Genomic DNA, 14,336 nt, shown 5'->3' with positions numbered 1-14,336 from the left:
CTTCTGGCCATTTTCTGCATATGTGGTGCTGGGGAATTGAACCCAGGGCCTCATGTATACAAGGCAAGCACTCTTGCCACTAGGCCATATCCCCAGCCCTATACATATAATTTTTAAGTGACTAGAAAGAAGGGGGGGAAAAAACTCCAATTTTTTTAATGGATGCTGGGATGCTAGAATGAAATGTATTTTTTTTCTTTTTTTTATATAGTGCTGGGAGCCTGGTATGGCCTTTTTAATCTTAAATGTTCCCAAATGAATATACTTACCATCAAAAGAAAACTATAAATTGAGTACACTATTCCTACACAGACAAATACTATTTTAAACAAAATTTACAGAAAGCCTTTTAACTTTTCTTAAAAAAAAAACTAATAAATGAGCTAAGCAAGGGAAGAAAACAAGACCATTGTGAAAGAAGATACTTTGCTGAAGATACAAAGTCCAGTCAGAGCTCTCACCTGGACATGATAATTTAAGATATAAGAGAAAATCCTCAGCCCTTACTTACCATCTTCTGCTAAGATCTTCGCTGCATCTTTATTGTCTTCCCACTTCCCAGTGACGAAGCAATCTCTGATACTGTTCATAACCTTCCACAGAAAGAGCAGCATTAGTTGACTGGCTCCTGCCATAATGGTTACAACCTCAAGGAGGAATGAGACTTGGAGCCAGCAGCTTGTCTTCCAATAGTGCTGGGCAGTCTCATTCCACACAGACCTGATGGCACTGACCTGTGACCATGACGGCATAACCATCAACATAAGACACACACGTCACACTAGTGAGGTCTAGAGAAATACTCAGAGCTCATGGACCTTGCAAATAACCTGATTTTAATAATTCACTAACTTTTCAAGGCAATGCTGGAAGACAGTATTTTACAGTGTTCTTCTTACTGTTAGTCCTACGCTATCATGTATACAAAACAAAGTAATTCCTAGAGAATAGTAGAAAAATATTCCCAAATAGATCATGTACCTGATAAGGTAATCAGAGTATATAATAATTAAAATTTAAAAATAAGCAAACAATACAAATAGATATTTCTTCAAAGGATATATAGACATGACCAAAATGCACATGAAATGACATTGGCATTAGGCATCAGGAAACTTAACACCATAATAAAATACCACTATGTGTCATCTAGGATGCCTATAGTCAAGTAGATTATAAAATACAGGCAAAGAGGGAGCTCACAAACTCTATTGGCAGGAATGTGAAACATCACTGGCTACTTATGAAAAATGGTGGATCCCTCCTGTAATCCTAGCTACTCAGGAGGCTGAGATCTGGAGATCACGGTGAGAAGCTCAACCTACAAAGCAGTCAGTGAGACTCTTATCTCCAATTAACCATCAAAAAGCCATATGTGGAGCTGTGGTTCTTTAGTGGTAGAGTGATAACCTTGAGCAAAAAAAGCTCAGGGACAGCACCCTGAGTTCAAGCCCCAGTACTGGTACCAAAAAGAAAAGAAGGAAATAAATATTAGGGGAAAGAACTAGTTTACTGTACTAATACATACTAGTAGTATGGTATAATCACTATTCTGATGTGACTAACATGGGAGAAATCAAATAAATGAGAAGTTTTATGACTTTCTATTTTTTCATCTTCAAGTTAAACTAGGGAATCATTTAACTGTCCAGAGGGAAAACTGATATGGATGTTAAGATTTAGGAGTGATTATAAACTGAAAATGTAAATTCTACCTGTGGCCACTGGAAAGCCCTAGAAACCATAACCAACTTGCAGTAATAACTAAAGGCCATAACGCTAAAAGAGCATTCTCTAGTGATAAAACAAATCAGCATTTCTTGTTAGAGGTGGTGGTTCATGTTTATAGTCCCAGCTCATCTTGAGGCTGAGATCAGAAGACCAAAATACAAGTTCAGCCAGGGCAAAAAGACTCCATTCCAACTAAACAAACCAGGCAAGCTGGTGTGTGTGCCAGTAATTTCAGTTATAGGGGATAGCACAAATGGGAAGATTGAAAGCCAAGTCATGCCGAGCAAAAGCCAAGATTTAATCTGAAAAATAACTTAAAACAAAAAGATAAGCGTAAGGTTCAAGTGATACAGCACCTACTTAGTTCCATAAAGGGAAGGAGAGGGGAGGGGAGGGAAAAGGAGGGAAGCAGGAGAAGGGAAGCAGGAAAGGGAGGGGGATAAGAAGGGAAGGGGAGGGGAGAAGAGAGGAGAGGAGGGGAGGGGAGGAGTTAAGATTATAAGATCAGACAAAACATTCCAAAAGTGAAAATTTCAGAGTGGGAGGTGTGTGCAGATTTAAGAAGGGATTAGCTTTGGTAAAGAACTGACTGAATTCCAGTGTGACTGGAAAGTGGCACGCTTGGGGCAGAACACTGGCTGGTATCAGGGAGAAGAATTAGAAGTGTATTTTGGCCCAGGGTTCCATGACACTCAGAAAACATTACTACTCAGGCTGTATGAGATATTCTGATATTTGAAACTGAGCCAATGGCAGGTATGTAATTCTGAAATTGGATTATGTTTTTTTAGTACAATTCCCAGGCCAGGTGCCAGTGGTTCATGCCTATAATCCTAGCTACTTGGGAGGCTGAGATCTGAGGACTGAGGATGAAAGCCAGCCTGGCTAAGGAACTTCGTGAGATTCTCATCTTCAATTGAACACTAAAAAGCCAAATATGGAGCTGTGACTTGAGTGGTAGAGTGCCAACCTTGAGCAGAAAAGCTCAGAAACACTGCCCAGGCCCTGAGTTCATGCCCCAGGTGTGCACACGCACGCACATGCACACACACCGATTTTCACTGTTATTTTTCTTTTGGTAGTGCTACAAACTGAACCCAGTGCCTCACACAGGCAAGGCAAGCCCTCTACCACTGAGCCCCTTAATTCTTATGGACATTAAGCATTCCACACAATTTACCTCCTCTAAGTCCCAATCATGTGGTGCCTCCACAAGAAATTTGGAGCAGTCCAAAGAGTCAGCCTTATGCTTACAGCCTCTGTCAGGCTGGCTAACCCGGAAGAGTCCTCCAAGTTCTTCTCCTGTATCTCCATCTTCTTCTTCACTGTTCTCTGTCACTAAACACAGCACCACAAGAGAAAGGTTTAGACAAAAATTCCATCAGAACTGGCACCTCCAACCTATCAGTTCATAAGCTTAGAACTCAGGGGATGCGATTCCCCTTTGTGATCAATTTAGTGATGGCCTTGAGGCAGACAGAGGCATCAAGAGCAGCTCAACCATTGACAAAGAAAGGTCAAGGGCTATCCCTTGGTTATATACAGAGGCTTTTCCTTTCTCCAAGGCAGCAACCAAGAAAACAGGAAGGAACCTGAAAATGGGGTGTGGGGGGAAGCAACATTTAAAGGCAGAGACTTAAATTAGTATGGAGGAAGCTGGGTGTGGTGGGAGATGGGAAGATTATTTTGAGAATAGTACAGGCAAAGAAGTTCACAAAATCTCATCTCAATCAACCTAGGCATGTTGTCATGCGACATCAATCCATCTACTTAGGAAGGAATAACAGGAGGATGGTAGTCAAAGGTAGCTTGAGCATAAAGGCAAATTCCAAAAATAACTAGGACTGAAGTCATGGCTCAAATAGCAGAGCACATGTATAAAAGCCCTTAGCTCAAGTTCTGGTACAGGGGGAAAACAAAACATATATATATATATATATTAGTTTCTGTGATGAGTGTTGATTATTTCTATTCATTAAGAGCCTTTAAGGGCTGGGGATATTGCCTAGTGGCAAGAGTGCCTGCCTCGGATACACGAGGCCCTAGGTTCGATTCCCCAGCACCACATATACAGAAAACGGCCAGAAGCGGCGCTGTGGCTCAAGTGGCGAAGTGCTAGCCTTGAGCGGGAAGAAGCCAGGGACAGTGCTCAGGCCCTGAGTCCAAGGCCCAGGACTGGCCAAAAAAAAAAAAAAAAAGAGTCTTTAAGCAAAATTTAAATCAAAATCAGTACACATCAACCTTCCAATCAGAAGCTCATCTTATCTGTGACAATCAGGAGCCCAATACAAAGCTTTCCAGTTGATATTTACTTTGGCTTTATTCCATTATATCCATTCTTCCCAAAAAGAATGTAAGTTTTAATTAACTATAAAACTGGAAAACAGATTGTGTAACATTCTCAGAAAAGGAAACATGACTTTTTCATAGGCAGAAATAACTTCTCGGCATTAAATTCTACAAAAAAAATTCTCATAAAGGACTTTAAGTAGACTATGAAATAATATAATCAACAGAATTGTCAAAATTTGCATGCCAAACTCATAAATCTATTTCATATGCGCAGTTTGCATTCCTTAAGAGATAGTAAGTAAAAAAAAATCTGCCAAAGCTGGGAGCCAGTAGCTCATGCTTGCAATCCAAAAAGAGCTAAGAGACAGCACACAGGCCCTAATTTCAAGCCCCAGTTCTGGCACAATTTTTTTTTTAAAGTATATAAAAATAGAATTTAAAAAACACAAATCTTCTAATCATATAATTAAGCTTCTGACCAAATCTCTCATCTCAGAAAAGAATCTAAAGCTAAAAGTGGAGCTCTGCTTCCATTCTGTACCAGAGCTCTTTACCTGTCCCATATACAAGCTTTCGGAGGTTCGGAGTTGCCTGCTGCTGCCTCAGGAAGGCCTCTGCTGCTTTCCTGGAGAGGTCTTCCTTCCACTTGAGGGCACCTGGAAGAACAAGGCCAACATCTCGTCAGTTACTCCTGCCTGCTGGTCCTCCCCTCTTCAGGCTCATAGCTTCTATTCAACTTAAAATCCAATCCTTTCCTCCTCAGCATCTAGAGAGTAAACACAACCCCAAGCAGGAGATGGAAAATGTACACATCCTACTGACAGCAACCCGCAAGTACCAGGTTTCCAGATGCAGCCAGTACTCACCAGAACTTTCTGTGTGACAATTGTTTTCTTCCTTGTAATCTTCTTCCTCTTTGAGTAAATCTTCAATATCACTGGTCTCATCAATTAAGTTCTCGGATCCCAGTTCCTGCACACTGCCCCTGTGAGAAGGCTTTGCAAGCTTTTCCCTACCAACCTCTGTGCTTTCTGCATCCTCGTCATCTGAACTGAATGAAGAGCTTTCTTCTGACTCATCTTCAGATGCCAGGGCCTCTTCTGCTGTGCAGTGACCAGAATCAGAGGTTGTAATGGCTGCCTTTTTCCCCAGATTCAGATGACCATTTTGGTGATTAGCTTTAGATAGTCCTTCCGTGCTACCTTCTCCAGTTGTCCTTGATTCCACAATACCCCTCCCTCCTTCTGCAACAGAGTCATCTTCACTGCTTTCATCAGCTTCCTCTGCTTCCCCTTCACCCCCTGAGCTCTGCTCAAGATCATCATCACTATCAGCAAATGCTGGCAAATCCACCTCGCTGTCTTCTTCCAGCTTTTGCCGCTTGATGCTCTTCATTGTCACATATGTATCTCGGGTTGTTCCAGCATCTTCCGTCTCCTCTCCTGCTTCATCATCACTTGAGCCATTTTCTGACTTGTCACCTTCAGACATCTCTTCATCATCTTCATCACTGTCTCCAGATTGGTCTTCCTCATCTCCAAAAATAGCTTTCCGACGTATTCGACCAGTTTTCATATCCATTTGCTTCTCCTCTTTTGGCATCCACAGCCTAAATTACCAAGTAATGACAAAAAAATTCAACTTGTACAGGAACGAGCTCCTCTAGAAATGGCAATAGTCAATAAAAATGCAAAGAAATAGGAAACATCAAGGAATAATTTAAGATGACACAGTATAAAAATTGATAAACACTGGAAGTCAATAAGCAAAATCACACACAATTCCTTAACAACATACTTGTGAAGAACTTAAGAGAAACTAAAAGGATAACTTAAAAAAAAAATCAAATGGCAGTGGCTCACATCTGTAATCCTAGCTACTTGGAAGGCTGAGATCTGAAGGACCGCAGTTCAAGGCCAGACCAGGCAATAATGTTTAAGAGACCCTCAATTCATAATTCATAACTAGATGCAGCAGTGCATGCTGGTCATCAAAATATATATGTGTATATATCAATCTCAGATATACATAATGGTTATATATGTATATATGCTCATATACACATGAAGATGGCATATACATATATTCAAACAAAGATGGTACATGTATAATATCTCAAACATGAAGACAGTACATAAATATATGCTCAGATATACATAAATGGCATATATGCTCTTTCATAAAAATGGAATATATACATACTCAGACAGAAAGAAAATTTCTGCATATATTGTAAGTATGTTTGAAAAAGAAGAATCAGTGTAGGCAAGAACAACCAGAATACACAAAACACACAAACACAGTGTGGCAGCGGAGTCCTTCCAGCTATATTAGGTAATTATGAATGCTATAATAAATCTCCACCTTTGCTGGGCCCCAGTGGCTCATGCCTGTACTAGTCAGGAGACTTGAGATCTGAGGGTCATGGTTCAAAGCCAGCCCAGGCAGGAAAGCCTGTAAGACTCTATCTCCAATTAACCACCAAAAAACTATAATTGAAGCTGTGGCTAAAGTGGTGAATGCTAGCCTTGGGCAAAAGAAGCTCAGGGAATATGCCCAAGCTGTACACATACACAAAAATATCCATCATTCCCAGATTGATTACGAGGCACAAATTAGCACAACACAACAGCACAATCAGTGTTTACCAAATATCCACTATGTGTAAAGGTATAGTTTCCCTACTCCAACGGAAACAATGCAATTTAAATAAAGTAAAACTTACTTTCAGAGACTGAGTGGCTCTGGATAATAAAATGAATTAGTGCCCTGACTGCTCTAGAAAGTTGCCAACCAAAATATAGTCAAATGGCTTTTTGTCTGCTTGAAAACTAAAAGTAGCATATGGAAAAGACTTTGTAGTGTTTGAGAAATGTCTGGACTATTTCTATTGACTATAAACCACGTTATTTTATTTTGAGAAAATACTAGCATGTAACACACAAGTCAATAAAACAAACAACAAAAATCCGAAAAACATATACAAAGCCAAACAAAAAGCCTGGCATAAATTCTAGCAAGATAAAAAAAATGTAATAATGCAAAATGATGGATAATGGTCTACACTTTAGTTAAAAATAGAAAACAAGGGGGCTGGGGATATAGCCTAGTGGCAAGAGTGCCTGCCTCGGATACACGAGGCCCTAGGTTCGATTCCCCAGCACCACATATACAGAAAACGGCCAGAAGCGGCGCTGTGGCTCAAGTGGCAGAGTGCTAGCCTTGAGTGGGAAGAAGCCAGGGACAGTGCTCAGGCCCTGAGTCCAAGGCCCAGGACTGGCCAAAAAAAAACCAAAAAAAAACAAACAAAAAAAAAAAAAATAGAAAACAAGTAGACTTACCCTTGGTTATCTACATCTTCTGACTCTAGAGGTTTGGAATCAGTAAAAAGCGCCACTCTGCTGGAAGCCATCTTGACATCAATGGTGGCATGGGTGGAAATGAGGCTCTGGACCAGTTCATGTGTAGGCCCTGCCTCCTCCTGTCAACCAAGGACACCAAGAAAGGGCAAATGGGGCTGGGAATATGGCCTAGTGGTAAAGTGCTTGCCTCATATACATGAAGCCCTGGGTTCGATTCCTCAGCACTACATATATAGAAAAAGCCAGAAGTGGCACTGTGGCTCAAGAGGTAGAGTGCTAGCCTTGAGCAAAAAGTAGCCAGGGACAGTGCTCAGGCCCTGAGTCCAAGGCCCAGGACTGGGAACAAAAACAAAACAAATAAACAAGAAAGGGCAAATGAGGGAAGCACTAGGTTCCTCGAGTGACACACTTATTTCAACAGTTTACCAAAATTTCCTAAAGCATCATTTCTGCAAACATTTCTTACTGTCTCAGAAAGAAAAGTCTTTTAACAAAGATTAAAATTGCTACCCTTATTAAGATACTCCAAAGTTTTTTGTTTGTTTGTTTTTCCAGTCCTGGGACTTGAACTCAGGGCAGGGGCACTGGCCTGAGCTTCTTTTGCTCAAGGTTAGCACTCTAGCACTTGAGCACTACTTCTGGCTTTTTGTTTATGTGGTGCTGAGGAATAAAACCCAGAGTTTCATGCATGCTAGGCAAGCACTCTACCACTATGCCACATTCCCAGCCCTACTCCAAAGTTCTTATCAACTGATAATCTACTAAATAGCTTTTACAAGGCTATAGTATAAGAATTATTTTGACCCCAAAACATCCCATTTCAAAACTCAAAAAGTAAAAATAGAGTCACAGCCAGGCACTGGTCGTTCACAACTGTAAGCCTACTCAGGAAGCTAAAATCTGATGACTGCAGTTTGAAGTCAGCTTGAGGAAGAAAGTCAAGAGAATCTTATCTCCAATTAACCACCCAAAAGCTGTAAGTAAAGCAGTGGCTCAGGTTACAGAGAACTAACCCTGAGTACAGAAGCTCAGGAACAGTGCCCAGGCACTGAGTTCAAGCCCAGGACCAGCACAAATAAAAATTTAAAAAACTAGTTAGTCCATTTCGAAAAGCAAAAGGAGGAGATCTTCTGAATTTTAAAAAAGTATGAGACCAAAGAGGGCTAGAAAACACCAGCCTATGTCCAGGTGAGCTATGTAGGCATCACAGGGGCAAGGTACCCTTGGACTATGTACCAGAGGTATGAAAGGCAGGACTTTCCTGCTGATACAACATCTATACTTTTACAGTATGTATTTGGGCCTTTAGTAGAAACAGAGAAAAGCAATTCAGACCCAAGACTCCCCTCTTACCAATCCCCGGAAACCGTGGCTGCCACCAAGGTCGACATAGACAGCATCTTTGTCATACAGCACACCCCCAACTCCAGAAAGAGGTGCATAAACCAACTTCTCCTTCTCATTTAGGCAACGCTTCTTTTGCTGTTCAGGAAGAGCACAGGGGTCTGGGAGGAAACTGACGTCACTCACAGCAAAATCTCCTACACCTAAGATCAAACCCAGAAAGCAACTTCAGCTGAGAGGAAATCAACAAGTGCCAACTGTTGGCAAAATGCCCCACAGCCCAAAGGAAAATAAATCATGACACTAAAACAGACACCATTCAACAGTGGAACTGTGCTTCTCCTGATAAATGAGACAACTGTTTATGCAACACACAGCTGGGCTATTTGTAAGACTTCCAACAAGCCAGACACTGGTGGCTCACTCATGTAATCCAAGCAACTCAAGAGGCTGAGACCTAAGGATTATGAAGCCAGGCTGGGCAGAAAAATCCTTGAGATTGTTCATCTCCAATTAACCACCAAAAAGCTGGAAATGGAGTTGTGGCTCAAGTGGTAGAGCATCAACCTTGAGAGGAAAAAGGTACGGGGCAGTGCTCAGGCCCTAAGTTCCAGTACCCCAGTACCAGTACAAAAAAAAAACAGATTAACAGACAGACAGATAAAATAAAACCTACATTCAACAAGGTGATTCTGACTAGTTTGGTTATTTGGTCAGTTTCTCTGAGAAGTGATCCCAAGAGTTCTACAAATAGTCTTTTAAGGATAGAAGAATACCTGGCATGTGAATCTGGCTTTTATTTTTCAAGTGTGCTCCTCTTAAGTAACCATAAATAGACACTTTTCGATCACACTTCACATTTTTCCGGATATCCTCAGGGTTTGTCAAATCTTCCATCCTACAAAAATAAAACATGATTATATGGTAGAAATAAATGTAAATATTTCTTCTGCTTTTCTTCAGGGGTTAACTCTTCACATTCATAGGCTAGGGTGAGGGTCAAGATTAGATGCCTTTCGTAGCATGTGTAAGGTCAGGTTCAATACCTAGCACCACAAAAAACAAAGTTAAAAGAACCTCATTCACTAAACATGCTTAGAAATCACTGAAATCAGAACACAGGGTTTACTGTCTACCAGAAGTCGGTAGCTTTACTTCTCTAAGGTTGCCTGTGACAACACATTTCTGAAAGGTAAGATCATAAAGGGTCAGCATAACCCTTCACGGGAGAGCATGAACTGATGCTCTGGGTAGCTCATTGTGGCTTGGACCCTAGCAGGAGGAGGAAGACTATTCTAGGCTGAGAAAAATATTTCCAGCAGCAAAATGACGCAGAATAAAGGCATACTGGATGACTGAAACAACCAAGTATGAGGATCACTGGAAACAGACTAATGAAAATTTCTCCTCCTCCAAAATCCGCTCCTTCCTGCTCTGTCTCTGTTTTCACAGAACAAGGGATGGAACCCAGGCCTCACACAGGAAAACTCATCACCCCTGAGCTCTACCTCTAGTCCCAGCTCCTCATGGGCCCCGAGCACAGCATTTTTCTGTTGATGGCACAAAAGTATGATCACTGTTCTTTCTTAATTTTTTTTTCTGATCCTTTTAGCTTTGAAATAAATGAGCCAGGAAGAAAACATTAACATTCATCTTTTTACCTGTCTGCCAGGACATAAGGGTGAGAAGTTTGCCACGTGAGAGGCCTGAACTTCATAACTGTAATAAAGCGACCCAGATTGTGAATCTCTTGATTCTGATACTCTCCATGGACCATCCCAGAAAGATAAAACAGCTTGGCACCCTAAATATAAGCATTAAGAAAAAAGGGTTAATAACAATACCATCACAAAATGAAAGTCCTAAGAAGCAATTTTAAGTGAGGTTTATGGAAGCTGCTGCCAGGCTGCTTCCTGGGCCAGTCTCCTTCTTCAAGACTTCCCAGTGAAGGTCTGTCTGGTAGCAACAGCTTGTTAGATCACAGAATTCTGCAGCTCAAGGATCAGAAAGGCAAGGGAGAGAGCTGTCACAGGTCCTGGTCCTGAACTAGGAGAAACTTCTGGTGTACTCTATTAAATCATGTCTTGCACGAGTGGTACAGAGGCAAGTCAGATACAGAAAGAGGTTAGAGACTATCTTAAGGGAAATATTTCAATGACCAGGAGCAGATAAATACAAGAAACTCAGTAGATAAAGCCTATGAAGATGTTTATTAATGTTTCTTCATTCTGACTTTTATTTTTCATGGATTTTATTTTCTCCTTTCATGCTAGGGCTGGGGCTCGAATACAGGGCCTTGCCTCTCCCACTGGCTTTTTTGCTCAAGGCTGGCACTCTGCCATTTGAGCCACTCCTCTAGTCCCTAAAGGATTTAAATGTTAGTTCCCAGTGATAATAAATTTCTCTTTTTACCGGGTAGACTTCTGTCCAAAATCTGTGTTTTAACCGTTTCTTTGTCTTCTTCAGTTGTTTATTGTGCTTGAAAGAGTCCAGGTGAGTGAGAACTCCCATAATTTTAGGAAAGCCATGTACTTGACAGATATTTAGAAATTCAAATGTTTCCATTTCAAACCCAAAGCTGGCATCTATGAGCATCAGTACCTAAAAACAAAACACAATTTCTCAAGGAAGTTACTCAAATACACCATCTAGACCAAGGGTCAGCAAAGCATGGCTCATGGGTCAAACATAGCCCAGGGCCTACCTAAGTAACTAAAGCTTTACAGGCACACAGACATGTCAAGTCACTTATACATCTATATTGCCTTTGCACTATAAGTGTGGAGTTAAGCAGTAGCATCAGAAAGTCCTGATCCACAAGCACACATGTGCTGACTCCTGGTCTGGACTCAAGCCAAGCACCTTGAGGATTGCCTTGACAGAGAAAGCACCACGTGCTAGCTAGACAATGCCTACCAGAACACAATTTCCAGCTTAAAGTCTGCATGAATGAGAAAAAAAAACACACAGTAATAAATCAAAGAAAAAAACAAACCTCAGTAATAAATCAAAGAGGTTTGGTTAAATTACCTAATATAAAAGACAAACCATCTGAAAGCTTCAAAAATGCCACTTTTTACTTTTTAAACAGAAGAACAAAGAAAAAACGGCAGGAGTATTTTTTGAGTTTCTACACAGGACTCATAATACCAAACCTATGTGGGTTTATCTTAACATCCTATGTAATTTATTAGCTTCTGTGAAGCTATGTCTCATTCTTCACAAACCAGTAAAAAATAGTTTGAGTGAATGATTACCAATTCATTCAGTGATATTCTTTAACTTCAAAAACATTATCAGACATAACAAAATTAAGGAAGGAAACAGAGAAGAATGCTTAATCTCTATTATAAAGTAAGTAATACTCTGAGGTAGGCATTGGTGGCTCACACCTGTAATACTAGCTGCTCAGGAGGCTGAGATCTGAGGATCACAAAGCCCAGGCAAGAAAGTCTGTGAGACTCCAGGATAAAGTGGAGGCCTGGCTCAAGTAGTAGAATGCCAGGGGTGAGCAAAAAAGTCAAACAAAAAGTATAAGACCCTGATTTCAAGCCCTAGTATGGACTAAATAATACATATATAAAAAAAAGTAACCAAAGTATCTGCCAGCTTTAAAGACAGGTAATGGAATATTAGAAACAATGAGCACTACTAGTTACAAAATGCATTTGAGGCTACACAGCTTCCATAGGCAGAATACTATTTAGATTTTCGACTGATAAACTCACCACTTCACTAGAATGTACTTAATTTCAGCATTACCAGTATGAATGGAAGTTCTGGAACCATTAAGAACAGGAGTCCACATTTGTCATCCCCAGATGGGGAGAGGTAACACACCAGGATGATCATAGTCTAGGCTAGCCCAGGCATAGAGCAAGACACTATCTAAAAATAACCAATGCAGGCTGGGAATACTAAAAATAACCAATGCAGGCTGGGAATATGGCCAAGTGGTACAGTGCTCGTCTCGTGTACATGAAGCCCTCAGCACCACATATATAGAAAAAAGCCGGAAGTGGTACTGTGGCTCAAGTGGTAGAGTGCTAGCCTTGAGCAAAAAGAAGCCAGGGACAGTGCGCAGGCTCTGAGTTCAAGCCCCAGGACTGGCAAAAAACAAAACAAGCAAAAAAAGTAAAAATAACCAATGCAAGACTGGTGATTGAGTGGCTAAAATGATAGAGAGTACAAGGTGCTGATTCTTTCAAACCTACTACCTCCTCTTGCAAGAAAAACAAAAAAAAAAGACCCATTCTCCAACTGCTGGGAGCCTCAATTTCATTAGTCAAAAAGTACAGAATAGCCAAGTTGCTGTGTAGATAAACATATATCCATTACGTTTATTAAAATAACATTATATATTTAAAAAGCTGTTGATGCAGTGTCTAAGGAGGGCCCAAGAAATGGTAGGTCCTGCTAGTATCTATTTGTATATGTTTACTAGTAAGCAACTAATGGACATAGGTTCATTAAAGGTTTTCTCCATCCTGCAGTGAGTTTTTGGATTTTAGAATATACTTCATCATCATGTACATCTAACTTTTATTATGGCAACAGTAGTTATTAACCAATTCAATCATATCTAATGTATCTTTCTTTTCATTATATTCCTCATTTCTTTCCTTGTTTTTGTGCTGGTCCTAGGACTGGAACTCAGGGCCTGAGCACTGTTCCTTAGCCTTTTTGCTCAAGGCTACTGTTCTACCACATGAGCCACAGATATACTTCCACTTTTTTGGTGGTTATTAGGAGGTAAGACTCTCATGGACTTCCCTGCCCAGACTGGCTTTGAATGGTAATCCTCAAACCTCAGCCTCCCAAGGAGCTAGTATTATAGGCATTAGCTACCAGCACCTGGCTTCTCATTTCTAGATAATCAACAAAATTTCTTCAGAATATGACTAAACAGCCCATTACATTGTTATAGTCTCCATTAGAAATCCAGATTGCCCCTACTGACTTACCAGATCTGCTACTTTAGCCAGATCAATCATCATATTAATGTCACATCCACATTCAATAAAGGTGAGTCTGCGCTTTTTACCTATAAATGAAAAGATAAAGATTCTACTTTTTTAAAAAGCCTACTATCAACTCTGATCATTTTTAAAGTACAACACTAAAACACTATATACATTTACTAGAATTTAGTTTATTTACAGGAGAAAAACTAGCAAACTAATGTAAATTTCTTCTTGGTTTTCTTCCTGGTTCTCTCATTAATACCAACTCTAGCCTGATAAATAGAAGTATTCAAATAGGTAAAATCTGACTGGATGAGGTTACCAGGGACCATGACCTTGCTGTTCAGCAGCAGACCAATGATTTTATCTCCACCAATTCCTAACTCTCACTATTGTTAACAGCATCCTCAAAATCAAACGCTGGACATCAGTAGCTTATTCCTGTAATCCTCACTACTCTGGAGGCTGAGATCTGAGGATCATGGTTTGAAGCCAGCCAGAGCAAAAAAGTCCTTGAGACACTTAGTTCTTCTTAAGCACCAAAAAGCTAGATGTAGAGCTATGGCTCACGTGGTAGAGTACTAGTCTTGAGGGGGAAAAACAAATCTTCACAATAATTATTTCTCAATTACCATAAAAATAA

General features: G+C 40.5%; 1 protein-coding gene across 1 annotated transcript in view; it reads right to left on the bottom strand.

Moving 5' to 3' along the window:
* Bms1 (BMS1 ribosome biogenesis factor) overlaps nt 1-14,336 on the bottom strand; it is a 36,038-nt gene that overhangs the window by 18,491 nt on the left and 3,211 nt on the right. Inside the window, exons 4-13 of the mRNA XM_048339233.1 lie at nt 13,694-13,773; nt 11,142-11,330; nt 10,391-10,533; nt 9,506-9,627; nt 8,739-8,932; nt 7,365-7,504; nt 4,890-5,632; nt 4,578-4,679; nt 2,912-3,069; nt 512-593 (exon numbers count right to left, since the gene is read on the bottom strand). Coding sequence (XP_048195190.1) covers nt 512-593; nt 2,912-3,069; nt 4,578-4,679; nt 4,890-5,632; nt 7,365-7,504; nt 8,739-8,932; nt 9,506-9,627; nt 10,391-10,533; nt 11,142-11,330; nt 13,694-13,773 — 1,953 coding nt within the window. The remainder of the gene's footprint in view (nt 1-511; nt 594-2,911; nt 3,070-4,577; nt 4,680-4,889; nt 5,633-7,364; nt 7,505-8,738; nt 8,933-9,505; nt 9,628-10,390; nt 10,534-11,141; nt 11,331-13,693; nt 13,774-14,336) is intronic.

Source organism: Perognathus longimembris, chromosome 2 (assembly GCF_023159225.1).
Source record: "Perognathus longimembris pacificus isolate PPM17 chromosome 2, ASM2315922v1, whole genome shotgun sequence".
In the NCBI taxonomy this organism is placed as follows: domain Eukaryota; kingdom Metazoa; phylum Chordata; class Mammalia; order Rodentia; family Heteromyidae; genus Perognathus; species Perognathus longimembris.
Note: the sequence above shows the minus strand (reverse complement) of the source record. Positions and strands in the feature narration are given on the sequence as shown.